Source organism: Somniosus microcephalus, chromosome 8 (genome assembly GCF_052327205.1).
Source record: "Somniosus microcephalus isolate GS21.2 chromosome 8, FLI_Smic_1.0, whole genome shotgun sequence".
Lineage (NCBI taxonomy): Eukaryota > Metazoa > Chordata > Chondrichthyes > Squaliformes > Somniosidae > Somniosus > Somniosus microcephalus.
Genome location: NC_140994.1, coordinates 44,075,923 through 44,097,689, shown reverse-complemented (window position 1 = coordinate 44,097,689; position 21,767 = coordinate 44,075,923). Strand labels below are relative to the sequence as shown.

At 44.1% G+C, this 21,767-nt stretch overlaps 1 protein-coding gene across 3 annotated transcripts in view; it reads left to right on the top strand.

Annotated features, from left to right (window-relative positions):
* The window catches only part of adam12a (ADAM metallopeptidase domain 12a), a 432,297-nt gene extending 411,362 nt beyond the window's left edge, over positions 1–20,935 (top strand). For all 3 annotated transcript variants that reach the window (XM_085994669.1, XM_085994672.1, XM_085994668.1), the window contains 2 exons: positions 3,040–3,155; positions 19,362–20,935. In XM_085994669.1, coding sequence (XP_085850795.1) covers positions 3,040–3,155; positions 19,362–19,413 — 168 coding nt within the window. In that variant the 3' untranslated portion in view covers positions 19,414–20,935. The remainder of the gene's footprint in view (positions 1–3,039; positions 3,156–19,361) is intronic.
* Positions 20,936–21,767: the final 832 nt, after the last annotated feature.

Sequence of the window (21,767 nt, the reverse complement as noted above, 5' to 3'; positions counted from 1 at the left end):
CACCTCATCTTCCAATTAAGCACTTTACAGCCTTCCGGACTCAATAGCAAGTTCAACAATTTCAGATCATAACCTCGGCTCCCATTACATTTTTACTTATATTTTTTATCCACACCTTTGTTTTGGCCCTTTCCCCTCCCCCCCTTTTTTTCTCTCCCACATGGCAGCTGTCTCCCATTCTGCCAGCGCATTTCACACCTAATCTAGAGCCGTCTTTTGTCTCCACTAGTCCTATCACCATCTCGTCTCGTTTTGAATACCTCTTAATGTCTCTTCACTTCTCTTTTGTTCTCTCCCAGCCTGGCCTTTTAATCTGCTTCATTACCTGTGCTTTTTCAGTCTTGACAAAGGGTTTCGACCTGAAACGTTGACTCTATTTCTCTCTCCACGGATGTTGCCTGGCCTGCTGAGTTTTTCCAGCATTTTCTGTTGTTATTTACAATGTCTTTATTGTTTACCATAAAGTTCTCTTCTAAATAAAGGATTCTATGATAATACTAAATATATGTAAAATACCATTTCCAAGAGCTTCAAGCTGGCTCTTGGTTGTTTCCAATGAAATAAATTTACAGAGCCGACTTCTCTTGAGATAAAAATGGTGGCTCTCAACCTCCGGATTTTCCACTAAACTTCTGTCAAGGTTATGGTGATGGAGCGGGAAAAGCCTCAAGGATGTTCCCCATTCTCCCGCCCACACTCTCCAGCACCTGCCATCTTTGTCTCAGAGAGCTCACGTGGACAAGCTATAGCTCGTGTACTCTTGTTGCTTTAAAGTTACAAATCCAAAATTTTACATCATGTTTCTGTTGCCAACTTTAAGCTATGGTAGCATTTGAGTGAAGTAGAGATAAAAGCCTGAAGAAAAACAGAAAAAAATATCTTGTTTCCGAGAATGTGCTGAAATATCTTATCAGTCAGACAAGGAGAAGGAAAGGAGGGCAGGATAAGAGGGCTGCTGAAACTCCTTGTACAGTTACCAGCTGTGGTTCTTTTTCTCCAGGGGGAATCTGGAATTCAGATTCCAATTAGATTTAAATGGGGCCTTTTGCTTTAGAGGTGATCTGGCGTAAGTTTACTTTTGCTGACCGTTTAAGGGGTGGTTTTGCTATTTTAGGGAATTTCGGTAAGTTTCCGTTTCTGAAAGACCCGGGCACAAACTACTTTGAAAACTGCTTCTAAAGCTGCCCCTGACCCCCGTGTCTCACACAGCTGTCTGTAACCCAAAATTAACGTTATCAGGATTCACTAAACCAGCTAGGGTTTCAGGCGGCTGCAAGACTCCTGGATGTCAAAAGCTACCACTAGTGCAACATAAAAGCAGCTTCATGGGAAATGGTCAAGGTGCTTTAGCTAATCGGTATTAACTTTTACCATGTGGTATTGTACATAACTTTTACTATGCAGGCTTTTCACATAAAGTATAATTTTAAAAATGCATTTGTAGCATCAGTGAGTGACACGCGACATAATTGCATCTCTGACTGCATCATTCCACTGCCTTCTGTACACAAATATCATAAAAGGTCTTGCATGCCATATTACCATGGCAACATCAGCCTTCTGACTCTAATGTTTAGAGCTCATTTAAATTTGAGTGATAAAATATTTGAACATCTCTAAAGAGCCCAAGATGATTTAGGTCATAAAAAGTAAAAAGCTACAAATGCTGGAAATCTGAAATAAAAACAGAAAATGTCAGATATACACATAACTGTCAGCATATGAAAAAAGAAAGACAGGTTAGCATTTCCTTATCTACTCCCGAAATGGTAACCTATATTTTCTCTTTTGTCAGATGCTGATGGACCTGATGATAATATTTATTTATATTACAATGGCTGTTATTAGAAAATAACATTGGGATTTTATTCTATTATGTGTGGTGGAGGGGAGAAGGGTGGTCTTTAAGGTGCAATTACTATTTTTTTTCCTTGCCTGACTGAAGATGTTAAATCTCTCCCTATTAAACCAAAGTCGTAAAAGGTTATTATTTACCATAATGAATGAAGCAATTATTGTTATTAAGTATGTTGGCACTTTGTAAATGAACAGCAAACAGAACATTTTAAAGATTGCAAGTAATTTACACTCCCAATTATAGTCATTAGTCAGCAGAAGACCGATTATTATCCTCCATTTGTATTAGTGGCAGCTAACCACATCCGAGTCCAAGAGTGTAATGTATCTGGAACTGTCACCATTTGGCAAACAAAATGACTTCACAGCAGAAAACCACATATATGATTTAAAATTTTAAAAAACACTAACCCTCTGCAAAACTGCAGTTAAAAAAATTCAATGGGCATATTTAAAGTAAGATGAATATTGCACTGTTAATTAATATTAGCATTTTCACACAAAATTGTGCCACAAACTCTGTTTAGTCACCAATTCCATCCCCCTTGCTGGCCTCTGTCTCGGCCTGAACCAGACTGTCGCAATCTCAGCGTCCTATTTGACCCTGAGCTGAGCTTCCGACCCCACATCCTCTCCCATCACAAAAAACACCCACTTCCACCTTCGTAATATCGCCCGTCTCCGCTCCTGCCTCAGCCCAGCTGCTGCTGAAATCCTCATCCATGCTTTTGTTACCGCCAGACTCGATTATTCCAATGCTCTCCTGGCCAGCCTCCCATCTTTCACCCTCCGTAAACTTGAGCTCATCCAAAACCCTGCTGCCCGTATTCTAATTCGCACCAATTCCCACTCACCCATCACCCTGTGCTCGCTGACCTACATTGGCACCCGTTCCACCAATGCCTCAGTTTTAAAATTCTTATCCTCATGTTCAAATTGCTCCATGGCCTTGCCGCTCCCTATTTCTGTAACCTCCTCCAACCCTACATCCCTCCGGGAACTCTGAGTTTCTCCATCTCTGGCCTCTTGTGCATCCCCCGCCTCCTTCGCAGCGAGGAATCCTAGCACTTCTGCAACTGTATAATTATGAACAATACAAGCATTTATTTGCTTTTCTACCTGGTTAGCCTGATCTACTCAAATCTCTAACAACTGGCACTATTTTTTTTGTGTTGATTGCAGGGGCCTTCTATACGTAGTCCTCCACAGAAACCTCTGCCAGCAAATCCCATAAACCGGCCATCTCAACTGAATGCCTCCTCCCTGCAGAACCCTGAGATCCAGATCAAGCCTGTCAGGTGCGTTATTTACACAATTCAGCTTCAGAGAAAGCATTGGCTTCAGCTTTTACTTGACAATGAGTGAAGTAAACTCATGAAAAAAAACAGCTAAACTGAGTTACATTTGGTAGTGGAGATCAAAAATATCCTGTTGCCTTCTGTACCATACAAACAAGCATTGTACAGATTTGTTGTACTTCCAGAAGACCAAGGCAGTGCTCGTGAGCTTGTGTATGACATCTGAGTCCTCATGCTTCTACATCTACTGAAGCCATCATATTAGCGTGTTGTTCTGTGGTTTACATGAAGCATGGCAGAATGGACTTGGGTGCTAGAAGCCAAATAGAGTATCTGATGAAAGTCAATGGTGGTAGATATCACCCTCCAAACATTATTGAAATTCTGTTACATAACCATAGGAATTGTAGATCAACTTGCCTTTTTTTTGGATCTGAATCTGTGTTGAAGCATTCATTTTATTTTAAGACAACTTTCTGTCTATGTGTGATGTTTAGTAGATGTGAAGATGGTTGGGGTTTTGAAAGAGTTCTCTTCTCTCTCCCCTTCCATCTTGGATTGCCTGGTGCTGCAAATCATTATCCAATCAAGAGGCTTACAATCATCCGTCAGTTTTACTTTTTGAGCTTGTTGATGGGAGGTTCATTAAAGTTGACTTTCTTGTCACTTTTGCATTACTCCCTGTGAGTAAGCATGTAGACTCTGCTTGGCACCTGCCCGACTCAGCCACAATTAAGAATTTGTATTGCAGGCATGAACCTGTGCCCCGTACTGCTGCATGGTACAACATACTGGAACACCGGCATGCTGCTATGTTTTAAAAGGTCATTTTTAATTAAAGCTCAATATCAATGCATTTCAAAGATGAATTAGGAACACTTATCGAACACCCGGATTGATTAAGACCTGATGGACAATATAGTTCAGCAGAAACAAGAGACAAAAAGAAATTGTACGCATAAGCAGAGAAATAGCAATTAATTGAGGTTCCTGAGAATCATCTTTTTTCAGATTTCAGGTGCCACCTCCGCCCATTCTATGTGTAGTGTCAGATAACATCCAAAGCTATCCTGAAAACTGATTGCACTGTTAATCTTCAAATTGAGAAATCTGAAAAATTGTATTTGAAATCTGAAGATGTGATTTGTATTCTGGAGACAGAGGCAGAATATCACATTATTATTGAGTAGTGCTACTTAAATCTGTGGTATTCAATGCAATTTAATTCGGCAATGAAAGCAGATTATTTCATTTATTCTGAAGTGCTGCAACTCACAACTGTGGTGTTAAAATGCTAATAGTTTGGTGTAACTATCATGGTCATGCTCTTCTGTATCTCTGTAACCTCTTCCAGCCCTACAGCCCCCCGAGAAATCTGCATTCCTCCAACCTAGGCCTCTTGTGCATCCCCCACTTCCTTTGCCCCACTATTCTCGGCAGTGCCTTCAGCCATCTAGGCCCTAAGTTCTGAAATTCCCTCCCTAAACCTCTCTGCCTCTCCACCTTTCACTCCTCCTTTAAGCCACTCTTTAAAGCCTACCTCTTTGACCAAGCTTTTGATTACCTGTCCTAATCGGCCAGATTTTACTCTCAAAATAACGGTGAGGCTAATGGCGCTCACCATTATTTATGTGCAAATGCTACAGCAACTTCAGGCGAGGGGCAGATGCGTGAATATCCAAAAGTTGCTGTCCAATTTGCACCCCTCCGCCGTTAGCTTCATGAAAACGGCATCTTGCTGTCTGCCTCACCTTTGACATGCATTGAATGGCGTGAAGTTGCTGTATTTGTGCGGTAGATACAAACTAAACTTGCCACAGAAAGTTAAGTCTTGTAATTTCAAGTCTAAGTACCCATTTAACGATGAGATAAGTGTTAATTACTGCCAATCAACCTCTGGCACTGAAAATTAACTATTACAAGTGTGGAGTCTCATTCCTTCAAGTATTAATTGTTGTTGGAGATTTTATCAATGTAAAATTTTAAATTAAAAAAATTTACTTTTCCTTTCTGTCTCTTCTTCTCTCTCTTAATCCAGTCTTTCTTTCCCTCTTTCTTTCTGTACCTGATTTTTGAATTCACCCACTCTAATTTACACCTCCTTCTCAGTCCTTGCACTGTTTATTTCATAATCTTTTGATCTGATTGGTTAAGGAGATACACAGATGCTTGCCCCATTCACTCAGGTCTCTCGCTGCCCCATCAAATGATGGTAATGCCATTGAATGTCAGGGGAAGATAGTTAGGCTTTCTCTTGTTGGAGATGATCATTGCCTGGGACTTGTGTGGCACAAATGTTATTTGCCACTTATCAGCCCAAGCCTGAATGTTGTCCAGGTCTTGCTGCATGCAGGCATGGATTACTTCATTATCTGAGGTATTATGAATGGACACTGCAATCATCAGCGAACAACCCCCCTTCAAATCTTATAATGGAAGGAAGGTCATTGATGAAGCAGCTGAAGATAATTGTACCAAGGACGCTATCTTGTGCAACTTCTTCAGCAATGTCCTGGGGCTCAGATGGTCAGCCTCTAACAACCGCAACCATCTTTCTTTGTGCCAGGTATGACTCCAGCTACTGGAGTGTTACCCCATGATACCCATTGACTTCAGTTTTACTAGGTTTCCTTGGTGCCACGCTTGATCAAGTACTGCCTTGATGTCAAGGGGGTTTACCCTGGAATACTGCTCTTGTGTCCATGTTTGGACCAAGGCTGTAATGAGGTCTAGAGCTGAGTGGTCCTGGCAAAACCCAAAATGAGCATCATTGAGTAGGTAATTGGTAAGTGCCACTTTGCTGATGATTGGGAGTAGGCTGATAGGGCAGTAATTGCCCAGGTTGGATTTGTCCTGCTTTTTGTGTCCAGGATATAGCTGGGCAATTTTCCACATTGTTGGGTAAATGCCAGTGTTGTAGCTGTACTGGAATAGCTTGCCAAGTGACTGCTAGTTCTAGAGCACAGGTCTGTAGAGATTTGCGTATCTCTGGTAAACAGGATCGAGTGCAAACCAATATGGTGGGTATGTTGTGTTTAATCGGCGTTTAGGACGGAATGTAACACACTAGTAATACAGCAAAACATACGACCGTGAGAAGCAGCTGGTACCGGACCCGATCGGACAGACGGCTGGCGTACGTGAACAGTTCTCTGACTTGCGGCCTCTCTTCCTTTCGTCTGACTGGTGAGCATGGGATCACGCTCAAAAGTGTGCTCAACCAGCCCAACTTTTGTTTAGCTCTTCCCTCCACCGTCTGTGTGGACAAGCACTCAGGTTGTTACTTTTATTCTCTTTTTAGGGGTGGGCCTGAGGCCAAGTTATTGACAAGACCATTTAACCTATAGAGGTTCCCCATAAACCTCATCATCCAATGGGGCATTGAGTTCTTTGTCTCGAATCTTGGATGAAAGACCTCCCCAAAAGGAGGTCTCATTACCTCAGCCAATTAATCTTATTGTTTAATCTTTCTGAAGGTTCTTCCTTTGGAATTCGTCTTATCTCTCTTGTCTCTATCCTCTTTAGCGCAGCAAGTACGAGGCCTGACCTTGTCCCATTTTAATGTGAAGGCCCAAGCCAGAGCTGTCGCACTTTAGCCAGTTGTTAGCTCACTTTCATCTAGCAAACGGCCCATCCTAAGATGGATACCTTAACCTCCTCAAATTCCTTTTGTAACATTTGCATATTGAATTATCATTGGCCCGCAGGCATCTGTAAGGAATACCTATTATATTCACATGTGATTACATGCTGAGTTGTCATTGGCCTGTAGGCATCTGTAAGGTGTCCTAACTCCATCTTGTCCCCACTGTGCTGTATGATTGAGATCACAGACCTGATGCTTCATAAAAGAGTTTAAACTGTAATACTCCGTTGTCCTGCAAGTTATTAGTTTTGTACAAAGTGTTCAAAACAAGACATGGTGTCAGAAGTGGGATTTGAAATGGACATCGTTGGAGCTCCCTTACCTCGAATGAATTGGGAATCTTTGAACTTACATAGAGAATGGTGCAAGTTCAAGCAACACGTGGAGTTAATGTTCTCGGGTCCGTTGAAAAGCAAAGGGGAGGAAGAAAGATGCAGCTACCTACTCCTGTGGATCAGAGAAAAAGGGAGAGACATTTTTAACACATGGTCTCTCACCGCGGATGAAGCAAAGGTATTGAAAAGTTATTTTGACCATTTTGAAGCATATGTGATGCCCAAGACAAATACGATATTCGCTAGGTACAAGTTTCAGGAGAAAGCACAAGGAGCTAGTGAGTCGTTTGAACAGTTCGTGACTGAGTTAAAACTGCTGGTAAAAGACTGAATATTCAGATAAAGATGAGATGGTCAGAGACCGCAACGTGTTTGGAATACATTCAGCTAAAGTGAGAGAGAAACTTTTGAATGTTGGGTCCGGGCTAACGCTGGACAAAGCTATGGACATAGCTAGATCGCACGAGATAGCCCAAGCACAGTTGAAAACCATAACCGGTGCCACGAGCAGCTCGAGTGAACAGACAGTGCATGCAGTTAATAGACACACACCAATGAACACCGCCCAGAGAGCGTGTTTCAGAACAGAAAGAACAGAGAGAGTTCTAAAAATGGGCGACACAGACATAAAACGCTTCAAAAACTGTGGATATTGTGGAAACCAGATGCATGGGGAAAGGGAATACTGCCCTGCCAAAGGAAGACAATGTGCTAAATGTGGTAAACGGAACCACTTTGCTAAAGTCTGCAGGACTGTTTTCGGAAAAGCAGTACACACAGTGAGTGACAGCCAAATGCCAGATAGAGAGCCAAATGCAGAGGAACTGTTTATTGATTCTGTGTCACAGAAAAAACAGATTTCAGAGACTGAGCAAGCCTATGCAGATATTGAGATAGGAAAACAGGGCACAGAGCTTAAGTTTAAACTAGACACTGGATCTCAGGTTAATGTAATTCCTCTGAGTGAGTATCACAGCTTGAAGGATGAGTATGAGCTACAGCCCACCTCACGCAGACTGACCGGCTATGGGGGTGAGCAGCTCAATGTAAAAGGCACATGCGTGATGAAATGCAAGTACAAAGAAAGCGACATGATGTTGGACTTTTACATTGTTGACACTCAAGCACCTCCAGTGCTAGGTCTAAAGGCATGTTTAGACATGGACCTCGTCAAGCTAGTGCTATCATTGACAGCACCAGTTGAGAAGCAGACAGTCATGGAGGAGTTTGCTGATGTTTTCAAAGGAATCGGACTATTCCCAGGTGAATGCACTATTCACCTTGACCCAGCAGCAACCCCTGTGGTTTGCCCACTGAGAAGGATACCCCTTGCTCTACGTAGTCACCTGAAGGAGGAGCTGCAGAGCATGGAGAATACAGAAATCATCGTCTGGGAAACAGAACCGACAGAGTGGGTCAACGCGTTAGTAGTGGTTGAGAAACCACGTACAGGCAAGCTCAGAGTCTGTCTCGACCCCAGAGATTTGAACAAGGCTATCAAACACCTGCACTACCCTCTACCAACGCTAGATGACATCACACCCAAGCTAGTGGGAGCACGTTACTTCAGTGTAATGGACGCACGGTCAGGATACTGGATTATCAAGCTCACGGAAGAGTCATCTAAGCTAACAACGTTCAACACACCATTTGAACGCTACCGATTTTTGCGTTTACCATTTGGTCTTATCTCAGCTCAGGATGAATTCCAGCGGAAGATCGATGAAACCTATGAAGGCCTCGATGGAGTAGTCGCAATCGTAGATGACATCCTCATCTATGGCAGGAATAGAGAGGAACATGACAGGAACCTCCGTGCGATGCTACAAAGATCACGGGAGAAAGGTATCCGGCTCAACCCCGAGAAAAGCATAATTGGATCCACCGAGATCAGTTATTTCGGGCATCGCCTCTCAACTGATGGCATTAAGCCGGATCCAGAGAAAATCTCCGCCATCAAGAAGATGGAGCCGCCGAAGAACCGCACAGAGCTAGAGACAGTATTAGGCATGGTTAACTACTTCGCCAAGTTTGCCCCGAGCCTCTCCGAAATCAACGCACCCATGCGTCAGTTGCTCAAACAATCCAATGAGTTCCTGTGGGACAAACAACATGACACAGCATTTCAGAAAATGAAAGACCTAATCACCAGAGAACCAGGACCAGTTCTTGCCTACTTCGACCCCAACAAAGAGCTCAGACTACAAGTGGACGCGTCAAAGTACGGATTAGGCACAGTATTACTGCAAGAAGGAAAGCCCATCGGCTATGCTTCCAGATCTCTCTCAGACAGTGAAATCAACTATGCTCAAATCGAGAAAGAGCTATATGCAATTCTGCTTGGATGTAAGCGTTTCCACCAGTACGTCTATGGCCGACAAGTCATTGTGGAATCCGACCACAAGCCCCTCGAGTCAATCATGAGGAAACCACTAGCCGCAGCCCCACCAAGGCTACAGAGAATGATCCTTCAGCTACAGAAGTACGACTTCACAATCATTCACCATCCAGGCAAAGACATTCCTGTCGCAGATACACTCTCCAGAAAGTCTCTTAGCTACCAGGACAGCAGCTTCAGTGAAGGCATGGATGTGCAGGTGCACATGGTGTACAACAGCTTACCTGTGAGTGACTCAAAACTGAAGGAGATCCGAGCAGGAACAGAGAAAGATGCACAACTCACACTGCTGAGCAAAGTCATACATGAAGGATGGCCTGAGGAAAGGAGGAAATGCCCTCAGAGCATATCTGAATTCTGGAACCACAGAGACGAACTGTCACAAATCAACAGAATCATCTTCAAAGGGGAGAAAATCATCATTCCTACCAGTCTCAGAGAAGAGATGTTGACAAAAATTCATGCTGGACATATGGGCATGGAAAAATGCAAACAAAGAGCACATGACATTATGTTTTGGCCCGGAATGAGGACATTGTCGGAAAATGTTCCATTTGTCTAGAACGCCACCCATCAAATGTCAAAGAGCCCATGATACCTCACCGTATCCCAGACAGGCCCTGGCAGGTCATGGCAACGGATCTGTTCACATGGAACAACGAGGACTACATCGTGACTGTTGATTACTACAGCAGATTTTTTGAACTGGACAAGCTTCACAGCACAACATCTGCAGCTGTGATCCACAAGCTAAAGGCAGCCTTTGCCAGGCATGGCAATGTAGAGACTTTAGTCTCAGACAACGGCCCCCAATACAAATCAAAAGAGTTCGAGTCGTTTGCCAAGGCATGGGATTTCACACGTCACATCAAGCCCACATTACCCTCAAAGTAATGGCCTTGCTGAAAAAACTGTCCAGATTGCAAAAACACTCATGGACAAAGCCAAAGCAGACAAAAGAGACCCCTACATCAGTCTCCTTGAGTACCACAACACTCCGGTTGACAACTTCAAGTCACCAGCACAGCTGTTGATGAGCCGCAGACTTCGCTCAATTCTTCCAAGCACCAACCAGCAGCTGCAGCCAGAGGTCGTCAGCTGCAAGCAAGTGCATGCAAAACGTGTACAGAGACAGCAACACCAAAAGAGATACTATGACAGGTCAGCTAGACTACTGCCGCCGCTGCACAATGGAGAATCCGTCCGAATCCAGGAGCATGACTACTGGAAGCCAGCAGTCGTCATCCAGCCAGCTGACACTGAGCGATCGTATCACGTCCGCACCCCAGAAGGTCAGGTGTACCGCCGCAATCGCAGGCACCTCCTGAACACCAAGGAACAACACCGTCATTCCGACGAGAGGATCAGTTCAACAGAGTGTGATGAACAGAGCAATACACAAAACACATCAGACTTACCTGAACCTAAACCTGAACCTGATTTGTTGACCGATTCAGGTGCATGCTCGGTTCCATACCACACAAGGTCGGGACGAGAGGTCAAGCCTAGAGTTATCCTTGACTTGTGAACTGTCAAAGGGTGTAGGCGGATTGCTGCCCTAAAAAAAAACTGTACATCGTTATTGAAATGTTGAGATGTTTTCAGTGCTAGTTAAATGCTGAGTTTACTTATATGTTTATGCTACCAAGAACATTATGTAGAAGAAAGGTTTAAAAGTAATGCATAACATTTTTCTTTTAAAAGAAAGGGATGTAACATTTGCATATTGAATTATCATTGGCCCGCAGGCATCTGTAAGGAATACCTATTATATTCACATGTGATCACATGCTGAATTGTCATTGGCCTGTAAGCATCTGTAAGGGGTCCTAACTCCATCTTGTCCCCACTGTGCTGTATGATTGAGATCACAGACCTGATGCTTCATAAAAGAGTTTAAACTGTAATACTCCATTGTCCTGCAAGTTATTAGTTTTGTACAAAGTGTGCAAAACAAGACACCTTTAATTCTATGTCTTTTCCTACAAGCAGCTTTGTTAAGCTCACACCAATTCCCACCTTAGCATTGTATCATGGTTATTAGTAATAATAGAAGAAACGTAGGTTAGGCCTTCATTGGCCAAATTAAAGATACATTAACAAAGTCAAAACCCTAACTTACAACCAACAAACAGCTAGCCTGGCAGGGTGAGGCCATGCTGTGGGCCCCTATTGGGATGTTTATGCCTTACCTAATCTAACTGAAAACATTTTGTCTCAAATTTTAATGAGTTTTCCAGAAAAACAAAACTTATACATTAACCTCTTGTCTCGAGTAGAAACATACAATCATTTAAACACAGTATTATTCGCGTAGCCATATACATTTTAGGCACCCCCACTTTCTAACAGTCTTGAGCACTACAGCCAGGATGTTGTAGGGGCCCATAGCCTTTCTGTGTCCAGTTCACTCAGCTGTTTCCTCATGTCACATGGAATCAACTGAATTGGCTGAAGACTGGTGGGGACCTCAGGCAGAACTGGAGAAGGATCATCCACTCGGCACTTCTGGCTGAATATGGTTGCGAATGCTTCAGCCTTGTCTTTTGCACCCAAGTGCTGGGCCCTGCTATCATTGAGGATGGGATGTTCATTGAGTCTCCTTCTCACATGAGTTGTCTAATTGTCCACCACCATTCACGACTGGATGTGGTAGGGCTGATCTGTTGTTTGTGGGATCACTTAGCTGTGTCTCTAGCATGCTATTTTAGATCTTTAGCATGCATGAAGTCCTGTGTTGTAGCTTCAGCAGGTTGGCACCTCGTTTTCAGATATGCTTGGTACTGCTCTCGACAAGCTCTTCACACTCCTCATTGATCTAGGGCTGGTCACCTGGCTTGATGGTGACGGAACAGTGTTGGACTATAAGGTTACAGATTGTGGAGGTAAAAAGAAAAAAGACTTGCATTTATATAGCGCCCTTCACAACTTCACAATGTCCCAAAGCACTTTACAGACAATTAAGTACTTTTGAAGTGTATTCACCATTATAATGTAGCAAACACGGCAGCCAATTTGTGCACAGCAAGATCTCACAAACAGCAATGTGATAATGACCAGATAATCTGTTTTAGTGATGTTGACTGAGGGATAAATATTGTCCAGGACACCAGGGATAACTCTCCTGCTCTTCTTCGAAATAGTGCCATGGGATCTTTTACATCCACCTGAGAGAGCAGATGGGGCCTCGGTTTAAAATTTCATCCAAAAGATGGCACCTTCGACAATGCAGCATTCCCTCACTACTGCACTGTCAACCTAGATTTTGTGCTCAAGTCTCTGGAGTGGGACTTGAACCCACAACTTTCTGATTCAGAGACAAGAGTGCTACCAACTAAACCACGGCTGACACACATTTTTGCTGGTGCTGCTGATGGCCCACAGTGCTCTGTGGGCACTACTGAGCCACTCGGTGGTAAACATTGAAGTCCCCCACCCACAGTACATTCTGTGCCTATACTACCCTCACTGCTTCCTCCAAGTGATGTTCAACATGGGGGAGTACTGATTCACTAGCTAAGGGAGGGTGATAAATAGTATTCTCTGGAGGATTCTTTGCCTAAGTTTGACCTGAAGCCATGAGACATCATGGATTCAATGTTTTGGAATCCCAGAGCCAATCTCACCAGAATGTACACAACTGTGCCTCCACGTTTGGTGGGTCTGTCCTGCCAGTGGGACAGGACATACCCATGGATGGTGATGGAGGAGTCTAGGACATTTACTGATGGGTATGATTCTGTGAATATGGCTTTGTCAGGCTGTTGCTTGACCAATCTGTGGGACAGCTCTCAAAACTTTGGCACCAGTCTCCAGTTATTAGTGAGGAGGACTTTGCAGGGTCAACTGGGGTGGGTGTGCCTTCATCATGTCTTGATCCAATGCCTAGATCCATCCGGTTTTATTTTTGTTATTCTTTGTAATGGTTTGATTCAACTGAGTGGCTTGATAGGTTACTACAGAGGACAGTTAAGAGTCAACCACATTGGTGTGGGACTGCAGTCACATATAGGCCAGACCGGGTAAGCACGGTAGATTTCCTTCCTTAAGGGACAACGTACTACAGGTATATGCTTTAGTATGGCAAAATCCATGATCTCAAATTCTTTTTGCATAACAAAACCTTGTACACAGTAGTTACACTCCACTGTAATGCGGAGAGGTGGCTCAGTCATTGTTTTCCCTTTACTGAGCTTTACTCAGGATCTAACAAAAAAACTCTCAAAACATTTGGTCTATATTATTAGACTATATTATTGGTTAAACTTTTAATCATAAGCATGTGGATAGAATGCCTTCAGCACTGTTACAAGATGGTATGTAAATCTTGTGCAGTTAAAAACAAGTTCAGCAAGACTGACTTATCTCGTGTACCTATAATAGGTGGCAGAAAATAAAATAAACTTTTATTGATCAGCTATTTATATAAGAAATAAGACCGTTTCCAAAGTGAATCGGGAAGGTTAGTGAAAGGGCAAGTCCTTCTACTGGAGAAAATTGAAAGGAATAAGGTCCACTATCTTTAAGGGTTGTCAATGTAATGTATTGTAACGTAGTTTCTCTGTGAATAACTTTTTCATAGTCTAATTTTTGAACTGGAAGCAGGAATCTGATGGTTGAGAGAAAATACAGCAGTTTACACAATGAAAGGGAGCTCCCAGTGGTCCTAAAGGAACTATAAAAACAGTGGCCTAGAAATTCACTAGCCTTAGCGCCGCTTTTGAGGCGCTAGAGGGACTAGCGCCAGAGTTATGGCCAGTTGAAAAATTCCCTGGGGCCCTAAAGCGGCGTTGCACCGGTAGCGCTGCGCCGGCACCGATGACGTCATCGGTGTGCGCAGCGTCCCGGTTGCCATGCCGACGGGCCCCAGCGCCGAAATTCAGTTGCGGCCGCCTCGCCCGTGGCAGCCGCAACTAAGACTCTGGCAACAGAGTCCAACATGTGTTTGCGCCGGCGCATTAAAGGCCCCGCGGCGGCCGGCCGCTTTCCCGCCGGCCGCCTGCCCGCAGCTCCCTCCCCGGACTTCTCCCCCCCCCCCCCCCCCCCCCGGAACAGATGCAAGCCCGGCACTTGTCCGAGGTGCCGGGCTCATTTTTAAACAGATTTGCGCGGGCCGCGGCCGGGTGCAGGCAGCTCCTCCTTAACGGAAGGAGGAGGCCTGCACTTCCCCAGCCTGCCGCACCGCATCGGGTGCCGCAGCGCCGGAATTGCGGCGCTAAATGGCAGTTAGCGCCCTTTTCCAGGCGCTAAGACCCTTCAGTAGCGCCGGCAGCCGTTTGGGCGCGGCGCTACTGAATTTTTGCCGCGCGCAGGGGGACTTAGCGCCGGCACTAACTTCCGGCGCTAAAGCCCTGGCTAAGCCAAAACCCAATTTCTAGGCCAGTGTTTCCTTATGGACACATTTCATGCCAGTCAGATTATTATATCAATGTTTTTCTTTTTACTACATAAAGTTTCCACATCCGGTCCAGAGGAGTAATTTAAATGGAAATATAAAATAAGACAGGAAAAAAAAGTAAAGAATTTAGAAGGAACAAATTTGCATTAATGTCCTTAAGCACACTGGGCTAGAAATTCGTTATAGCCAAGGAGAGGCATTTTAGAAGGGTGATGGGCATGCACACCGAGATGATAGGTGCAATGGCAAGGGTGCCCAAGAGCCTCTCGGCAATGGTAAAGAGCATGGAGGAATCCGCCTCCAACATTGCACAAGGCTCTGCGCGCACCATGGAGCCCATCATTTCCAGTCTGCAAAGGATGGTAGATTCCCAGAAAGACCGTGGTGACCCAGACCTGATGCCAAATGTGATGGGTGATCTGGCAGCCTCCATTGCAGCACATGCGGAAGCGATACAATGTCTTAGTACTGTAATACAGTCTATGCTTGGTGGCATCCAATCTCAGACTGCTCTCATGCAGTCTCAGCTTGATGCCATGCAAGCTCTGACTGCTGCCATCATGGCTGGGTCTGCCACCGTCAACCAGGGCTTTCACAGTGTCGCAGCAGGCCATCAATCTGTGCTACAACAGATTGCTAGGGATGCTGAGGTGCTGGCTCTGGGGAGTGGAAGTGGGTCAGTGGAGCAGAAACCTGCTGTCGCTCAGAATGACAGCATTCCTGCCCCCACCACTGCCACTCCGCCATTGCCCTTGTCGCTTCCTGTCATCCAGCCAGCCCAGACTGCTGCCGCCCATGCTGAGGTGGTGCAGTCTACAGCTGGGCCTTGTAGGTCCCGAGCTGGTCGAGGGTGTCCTGCAAGGCCATCTGAAGTCTCCCGCACGGACACCCAGCAGCCTTCCACGAGCCGTGCTGCAGCCACCATGCCAATACGTCGTAGGAGCACTAGAGTAGGTAAAGGCACAGTGATGACAGGCACTAAGGGATTGCACAAGGGTGAATAGTTAATATTTTTGGTGTAATTATGTGTTCATTGATTTTTGATAAATTTATTAATTCACTTACCATTCTTTTGTGGTGTGTCTCATTTCAGTTTTGCGCTGTGGTACGGCCTGCAAGAGGGATGGAATGATGGGGATGTGGTGAGCAAAGGGGATCTGGGCTTTAAGTCATCCTGGTGTGAGGCTGGAGGTCTGTTTGGAGGAGGTAGCAGAGTTCGGTGACCACCTCCTTGATGAGGCGGGGCCATCTAATACACTGCTCCTCGCTTCATTGAAGGTAGGAGAAGTGCACTCGGAATGCCCTCGGAGGGTAAGGCCTCCTGGTGAGAGCCCTGATGTCCCTCCTCATCTCTCTGCGCACATGCTCCTGTATTTCTTGCTGCCTGCACTCCCTCCGCCGTAGATCCTGGAGGGTGAGGTGGCATGCCAGTACAGCCCCCATTAATGTTACCAAGTGTAGCAGTTTGAATCTTTGAAGTAACTACTTTTTAAGTTGCCAGAAGACTCCTGATACAAAAGAACCTTCAAATTACTGAATGAAACTGTTGAAGTAGGTGAAACTGACAAGAAACCACTGAAACTGCACTAACCTGACAGCTGCGAGTGATTACTGATGATACCTTTAAATAACGTTCCTGGAGCCAGCTTCCTGGTGCTGCATGCCAGCTCTCCCTGTCGGTGTTTACTCCAGGCGCTGAAGTAGGTGGTGACAATCAATTTAGTAAATCGGGCGGGCAATGAGTGTTTCACACTCACTGACATCACAATCTACCTGGCATTGACGTTCCCGGCGATACCTCTTACTGGCAGCGCTACGGGCGGGGGGGGGGGTCTGGATTTGGCGTGCGCCGCTGGATTCGCCTCGTCCCAGCGATACTGCTCTAGCGCCCCATTACCGTCATCTACTGGTGTTAACGGGAGGCGCTAAGGGGACGAATTTTTCCCCCAGTGAGCCTGAAAATCTGAAGAACTTCCAGAAAAAGAAAATGTTCTTCTGGGGCTCACCTACACTCTTCTGAATGCTAGTATGCCTCATCCCACTGGACATACTGGCCTCCAAACATAGCCCAGTTGCCACTGAGGCTGGAGAAGTAGGAACTCCCAGTGTAGAGAGTTCTGGCCCCACCCTCACCGCGTCAATGGTCATGTATGGGGTACGCAGAGGCATAATTTGGGACAATGTTCCCTGTAACCTGCACTTTGTTCTGCGTGGCCTGTTTCTTTTAATGCGCGGTCCCTTTAAATTTCTGCACATGTGCGGTGTTTACAATGTAAAAGTCGGTAAGCAGCCTGCGCAGGACCTTTGAGATTACTGTGCAGGTACGCACCTTAGGGGGAAACATTGGGTTGGAACCCAGCATGTTTGGGTCCTGTCCTATTTCCATGCCCTTCCACCATTGTGGGAGTCTGCTGCAACAGCTGAGTAAGTTCAACCCCAGTAGATATTATTCCTTTCATCTTTTTTGCACCAATCTTCAAAAATGATTTCCTTCTTGATTACAACTGCTCTGAGATTAGATTGGGTATATTCAGATTGCTGTTTAAATGAACTGCATTCGACTGAGTTCTTTACTGCAGTGTTTCCAGATGTTTCTTATGTTGAAAGTAGAGGACTGTAAATAACATTACCAACATATCCATTTTCTAAATAACTGTAGGAGAAAGAGTTCATCATACTTGCCACCATTTGATTACCCTCAACCTTGGGAGAGATGGAGATTATATATGGTCAGTCAACATTTGATCACCCTAAACCAAAACCGGTGCAGGAGGTAGAGACTGGACAGGTGACAAGACAATGGCCACAATTAGTCATATTTGCCAACATTTGACAGTTCTAGATATGGATAGATTGGAGAGATGAGCAGTGCAGTGATAGGGAGAAAAGTTAGATTGGGCAGAATTATGCAAGGAAGAAGGATGACGAGTATGTCAGCAAAATGGTAGTGTCAGACAATTGGGGATCTGTTTCTTGTCACATGCAACTCTTTTTTTAACATTTTATTTTCTTAATGAGATAGCTCCTAAAATTAGAATTTGCAACAAGGGAGCGAAAAATCAATTTTTAAAATGATGTTAGTTTGCAAGTGTAGTTATTCATCTGCAAGTAAAAAACTGATTTGAACTCTGAGGCCCTAACCTACGGTGTCCTCTCTCCACTATTTTAGTGGCCATTATCTTTGGCCCCCACCACAAACTCTGTTCCCTCGCCCCTGATTTCATCACCCTCCCTGGCCAATATCTCAGGCTGAACCAGACACTTCACAACCTCAACGTCCTATTTGACCATGAACTGAGCTTCCAACCCCATATCCTCTCCATTACAAAAGCCAGCTACTTCCATCTCCGTAAAATCGCCCAACCTCCACCTCTGCCTGACCCCATCTGCTTCTGAAATCATCAGCCATGCCTTTGTTACCTCCACACTCGACTATTCCAATGCTGTCCTGGTCACAGAAATCACAGAAACCCCACAGTGCAGATAGAGGCCATTTCGGCCCATCGAGCCTGCACTGACACATATCCCACCCGATCCCCGTAACCCCTACACCAACACATATCCCACCCTATCCCCGTAACCCCACGTATTTAATCCCCCTAACACTAAGGGTCAATTTTATCATAGCCAATCAACCTAACCCACACATCTTTGGACTGTGGGAGGAAACCGGAGCACCCGGAGGAAACCCACGCAAACACGGGGAGAATGTGCCCGTGGTCAGCCTCCCATCTTCCACCCTCCATAAACTTGAGCTCATCCAAAACTCTGCTGCCCGGATCCTAATTCACACCAAGTCCTGTTCACCCACCACCCTGTGTTCACTGACCAACAATGGCTCCCAGTCCACCAACACCTCGATTTTAAAATTCTCATCCTCGTATTCCCTCCATGGCCTTGCCCCTCCTTAACTCTGTAACCTGCTCCAGCTTTACAACCCTCCGAGAACTCGGCGGTCCTCCAACTCTGACCTCTCGTGCATTCCCCACTTCCTTCACCCCACAATTGGCGGCCGTGCCTTCAGCCGTCTAGGCCCGAAGTTCTGGAATTCCCTCCATAAACCTTTTCCACCCTACTCTCTTCCTCTAAGACACTCCTTAGAACCTATTTCTTTGACCAAGTTTTTAGTTACTTGACCTAATATCTCCTTCTTTGACTCAATGTCACTCCTGTGACGCACCTTGGACATTTAACTATGTTAAAGGCACTATATAAATGCAAGTTATTGTTCTTGTTGGCACCACTTAACCTGGATTAAGGTTTGTGCAAAAATAGCAAAAAGACAAATCTGAGACAAACACATTTGAGGTCCTTTAGGTAATATTCTTTGGCGAAGCTTCAGGACCAAACAAATACATAAAGAAAGTGAGAATGCAGCACTGGAATTAGCTCTAACTTCATTTGATTATAGTGTTTTTCTTTCTTTCAGACCAGCACCCAAGAAGCCTCAGCAATACAGTAAAATTAACCGACGTTGTTGATATCGAATGACAGAAGAACTTTACCTGCCAGCAACTGACCAAACATGTTTGCACTATATGAGAATTCTAAATGGAGTTAGTCCTCTTATTAACCAGCATTGCGAGTAGGAATGGTTCTCTATATATCCATATCTGTGCCAGCGTTTCTTGACTGGCTTGGGCAAAGGATACCAAGGTTTAGGTGACTGCCAAGCTGTTCTTTTCACCCTAACTAGTGGAAGAAGAAATAATCTTTATATGTATATAGTTGAGAGATGCTGGTACATAGAATATCAATCTGTTTTATACAATGAAAGTGGTCCTGCCACCTCACTATCATTAATATCTCATGGTACCACAATGAATCTTAGCAACATGCTGTAATGGCTTCATTGTACCCCATCACTGGCTTTTTTGGTGTAACATTCTGCTTCCACACTAAAATTGCATTTTATTCCATTTTTTTAAACTAATCTGTCATCAGAGCAAATCATTTAGACAGTAAAAGCACCAAAATAATTAGTGCCTTCACTGTATAAACAAGACACCACATGGACATAATGCCCTTGTGTATTATGTGGTCAGACCCACTCATTGTTTAATTGTTGTATGAAAGCAGGACATACACGGCATTCATAATATCAATCAAATCTCTGTGACTTACGAATTCACATGGTTAGGCATTTTAATTTAACAGAAGTGCTGCATGTGTTAATAGTGGTTGAACCAATTGTTTGAAATGCAACCTTGTACTGTAAATAAGAGGTAAGCTCACACCACCAAAGGTTGTGATCAAATTAGCTGGCGCTCAACATATTTTGTGTACTATAATAGAACTGATAGATAAAGGGATTCTGAGCTCCTGTTTTTGGTGCTGTGGCTCCTTATGGTGCTGTGTACTTGCTCAGGTACATGTAAATTATTAATTTATGTTGAATATTTATTACAATGCAGTGCACTGTGGTAAACACTTTTACAGTAGCTGAATTTTCTTAAAGGAAAAATTCTCTGAGTGTCATAATTGTGATCATTTTCAGTGAAAACATTCTGCCTAATTGCAACTTAGCAGAATAAATGTATTTGCTCTAAAGTTACTAGGGCACCAATAAACACAATGTGCTATTACTCTTAAACAGCAGGAATAAAAAAAAAACATTCAGATTCGGATGAGGAATTCAGCACAGATTGGACTGATTCACAGAATTCACGTAAATCAAATCACTGCATTGTTTCCTTTTTCAGGTCAACCATTTTGTAAAATGATTTTTAAAAATTCCAACTTGTTATTAGTGTCTGATGTAGTTTATTGATTAAACTATACTCACATTTTTGTAGCATTTACATATACTAGAAGGTCAGCTAGCCACTCAGAGCTCTTATTTTTAAATGAAATGTATGTAACATTCCATTTAAGCTTGTTCAAGTTTGTTGTGTGTTTTAGGTTTTACAGGGGAAACACTTCTGCAGTTTGTTTTCCTGTGCCATTGATTCAAGATTATGCTTGTGAACTGTCCATTATTCACTAAACCCTGTGTTCAAATAATTCCCTTTGTGTCATTAGTTATTTCATGCATCATCATGCTTTAATCCTTTGAGATCACACTCGTAAGTTTATAACAAAATAAAGAACAGAATTACATTTATTCAGTAGTAGAAAGGAGGTACTGCAAGAATCTCTCCTACCATATGTGACAGTTACATTTATGAAATATTTATTGATATTTCCACTTGCTGCATTCTTGTAAAAATTTGAGTGTCTGCCACCACATGGTTCCTTGAAGAGCATTAAGAATGATCGTGCAAGACAAAGAAGGAAGCCAAGACTGTTTTAACTTTCCTCATAAGCAGCAACCTACTAAATAAAATAGCTGGAATTGGGAGTTGTTACTCATAAGCCAACACTCTCACTTTTTATTTTGACTTTCAATTGGTCTTGCAAATCTAACAGCGGAGTTAGATTTTTAAACCAGCTTCATAACAACCTATTGGAATATAATCCACTGTAGTGAAGCAAGTAGTTCCGCATCAGTACTAAAATTTACAAGTTGCAATCATTATTAATAGCTTTTAGCTAGAGCATCAGGAGTGTAGGTAAAGTACTTAGGGGGAAAAATTCCCCATGAGGGCCGTTTGGGGCGCTAAGTGAAAAATGTTTGGAAAGTTACTGCCAGGTCCTAACTTTTTCAAACATTTGTTAAATTCCCTCTTTTTGCTCCAAGAGGGAAGTGGAGCGCTAAATCAAGCGTTCCACTTGCCTGTTGGAGCGCAGGAGGTGGGGAATGTCCCGATCCGGGGCGATGTGGGCGCTGCCGCGTTGCAGGGGCTCTTCCCTGCATTAAAGCGAAGGGCCCCACGCTGCGAGCTCTGCCGGTTTC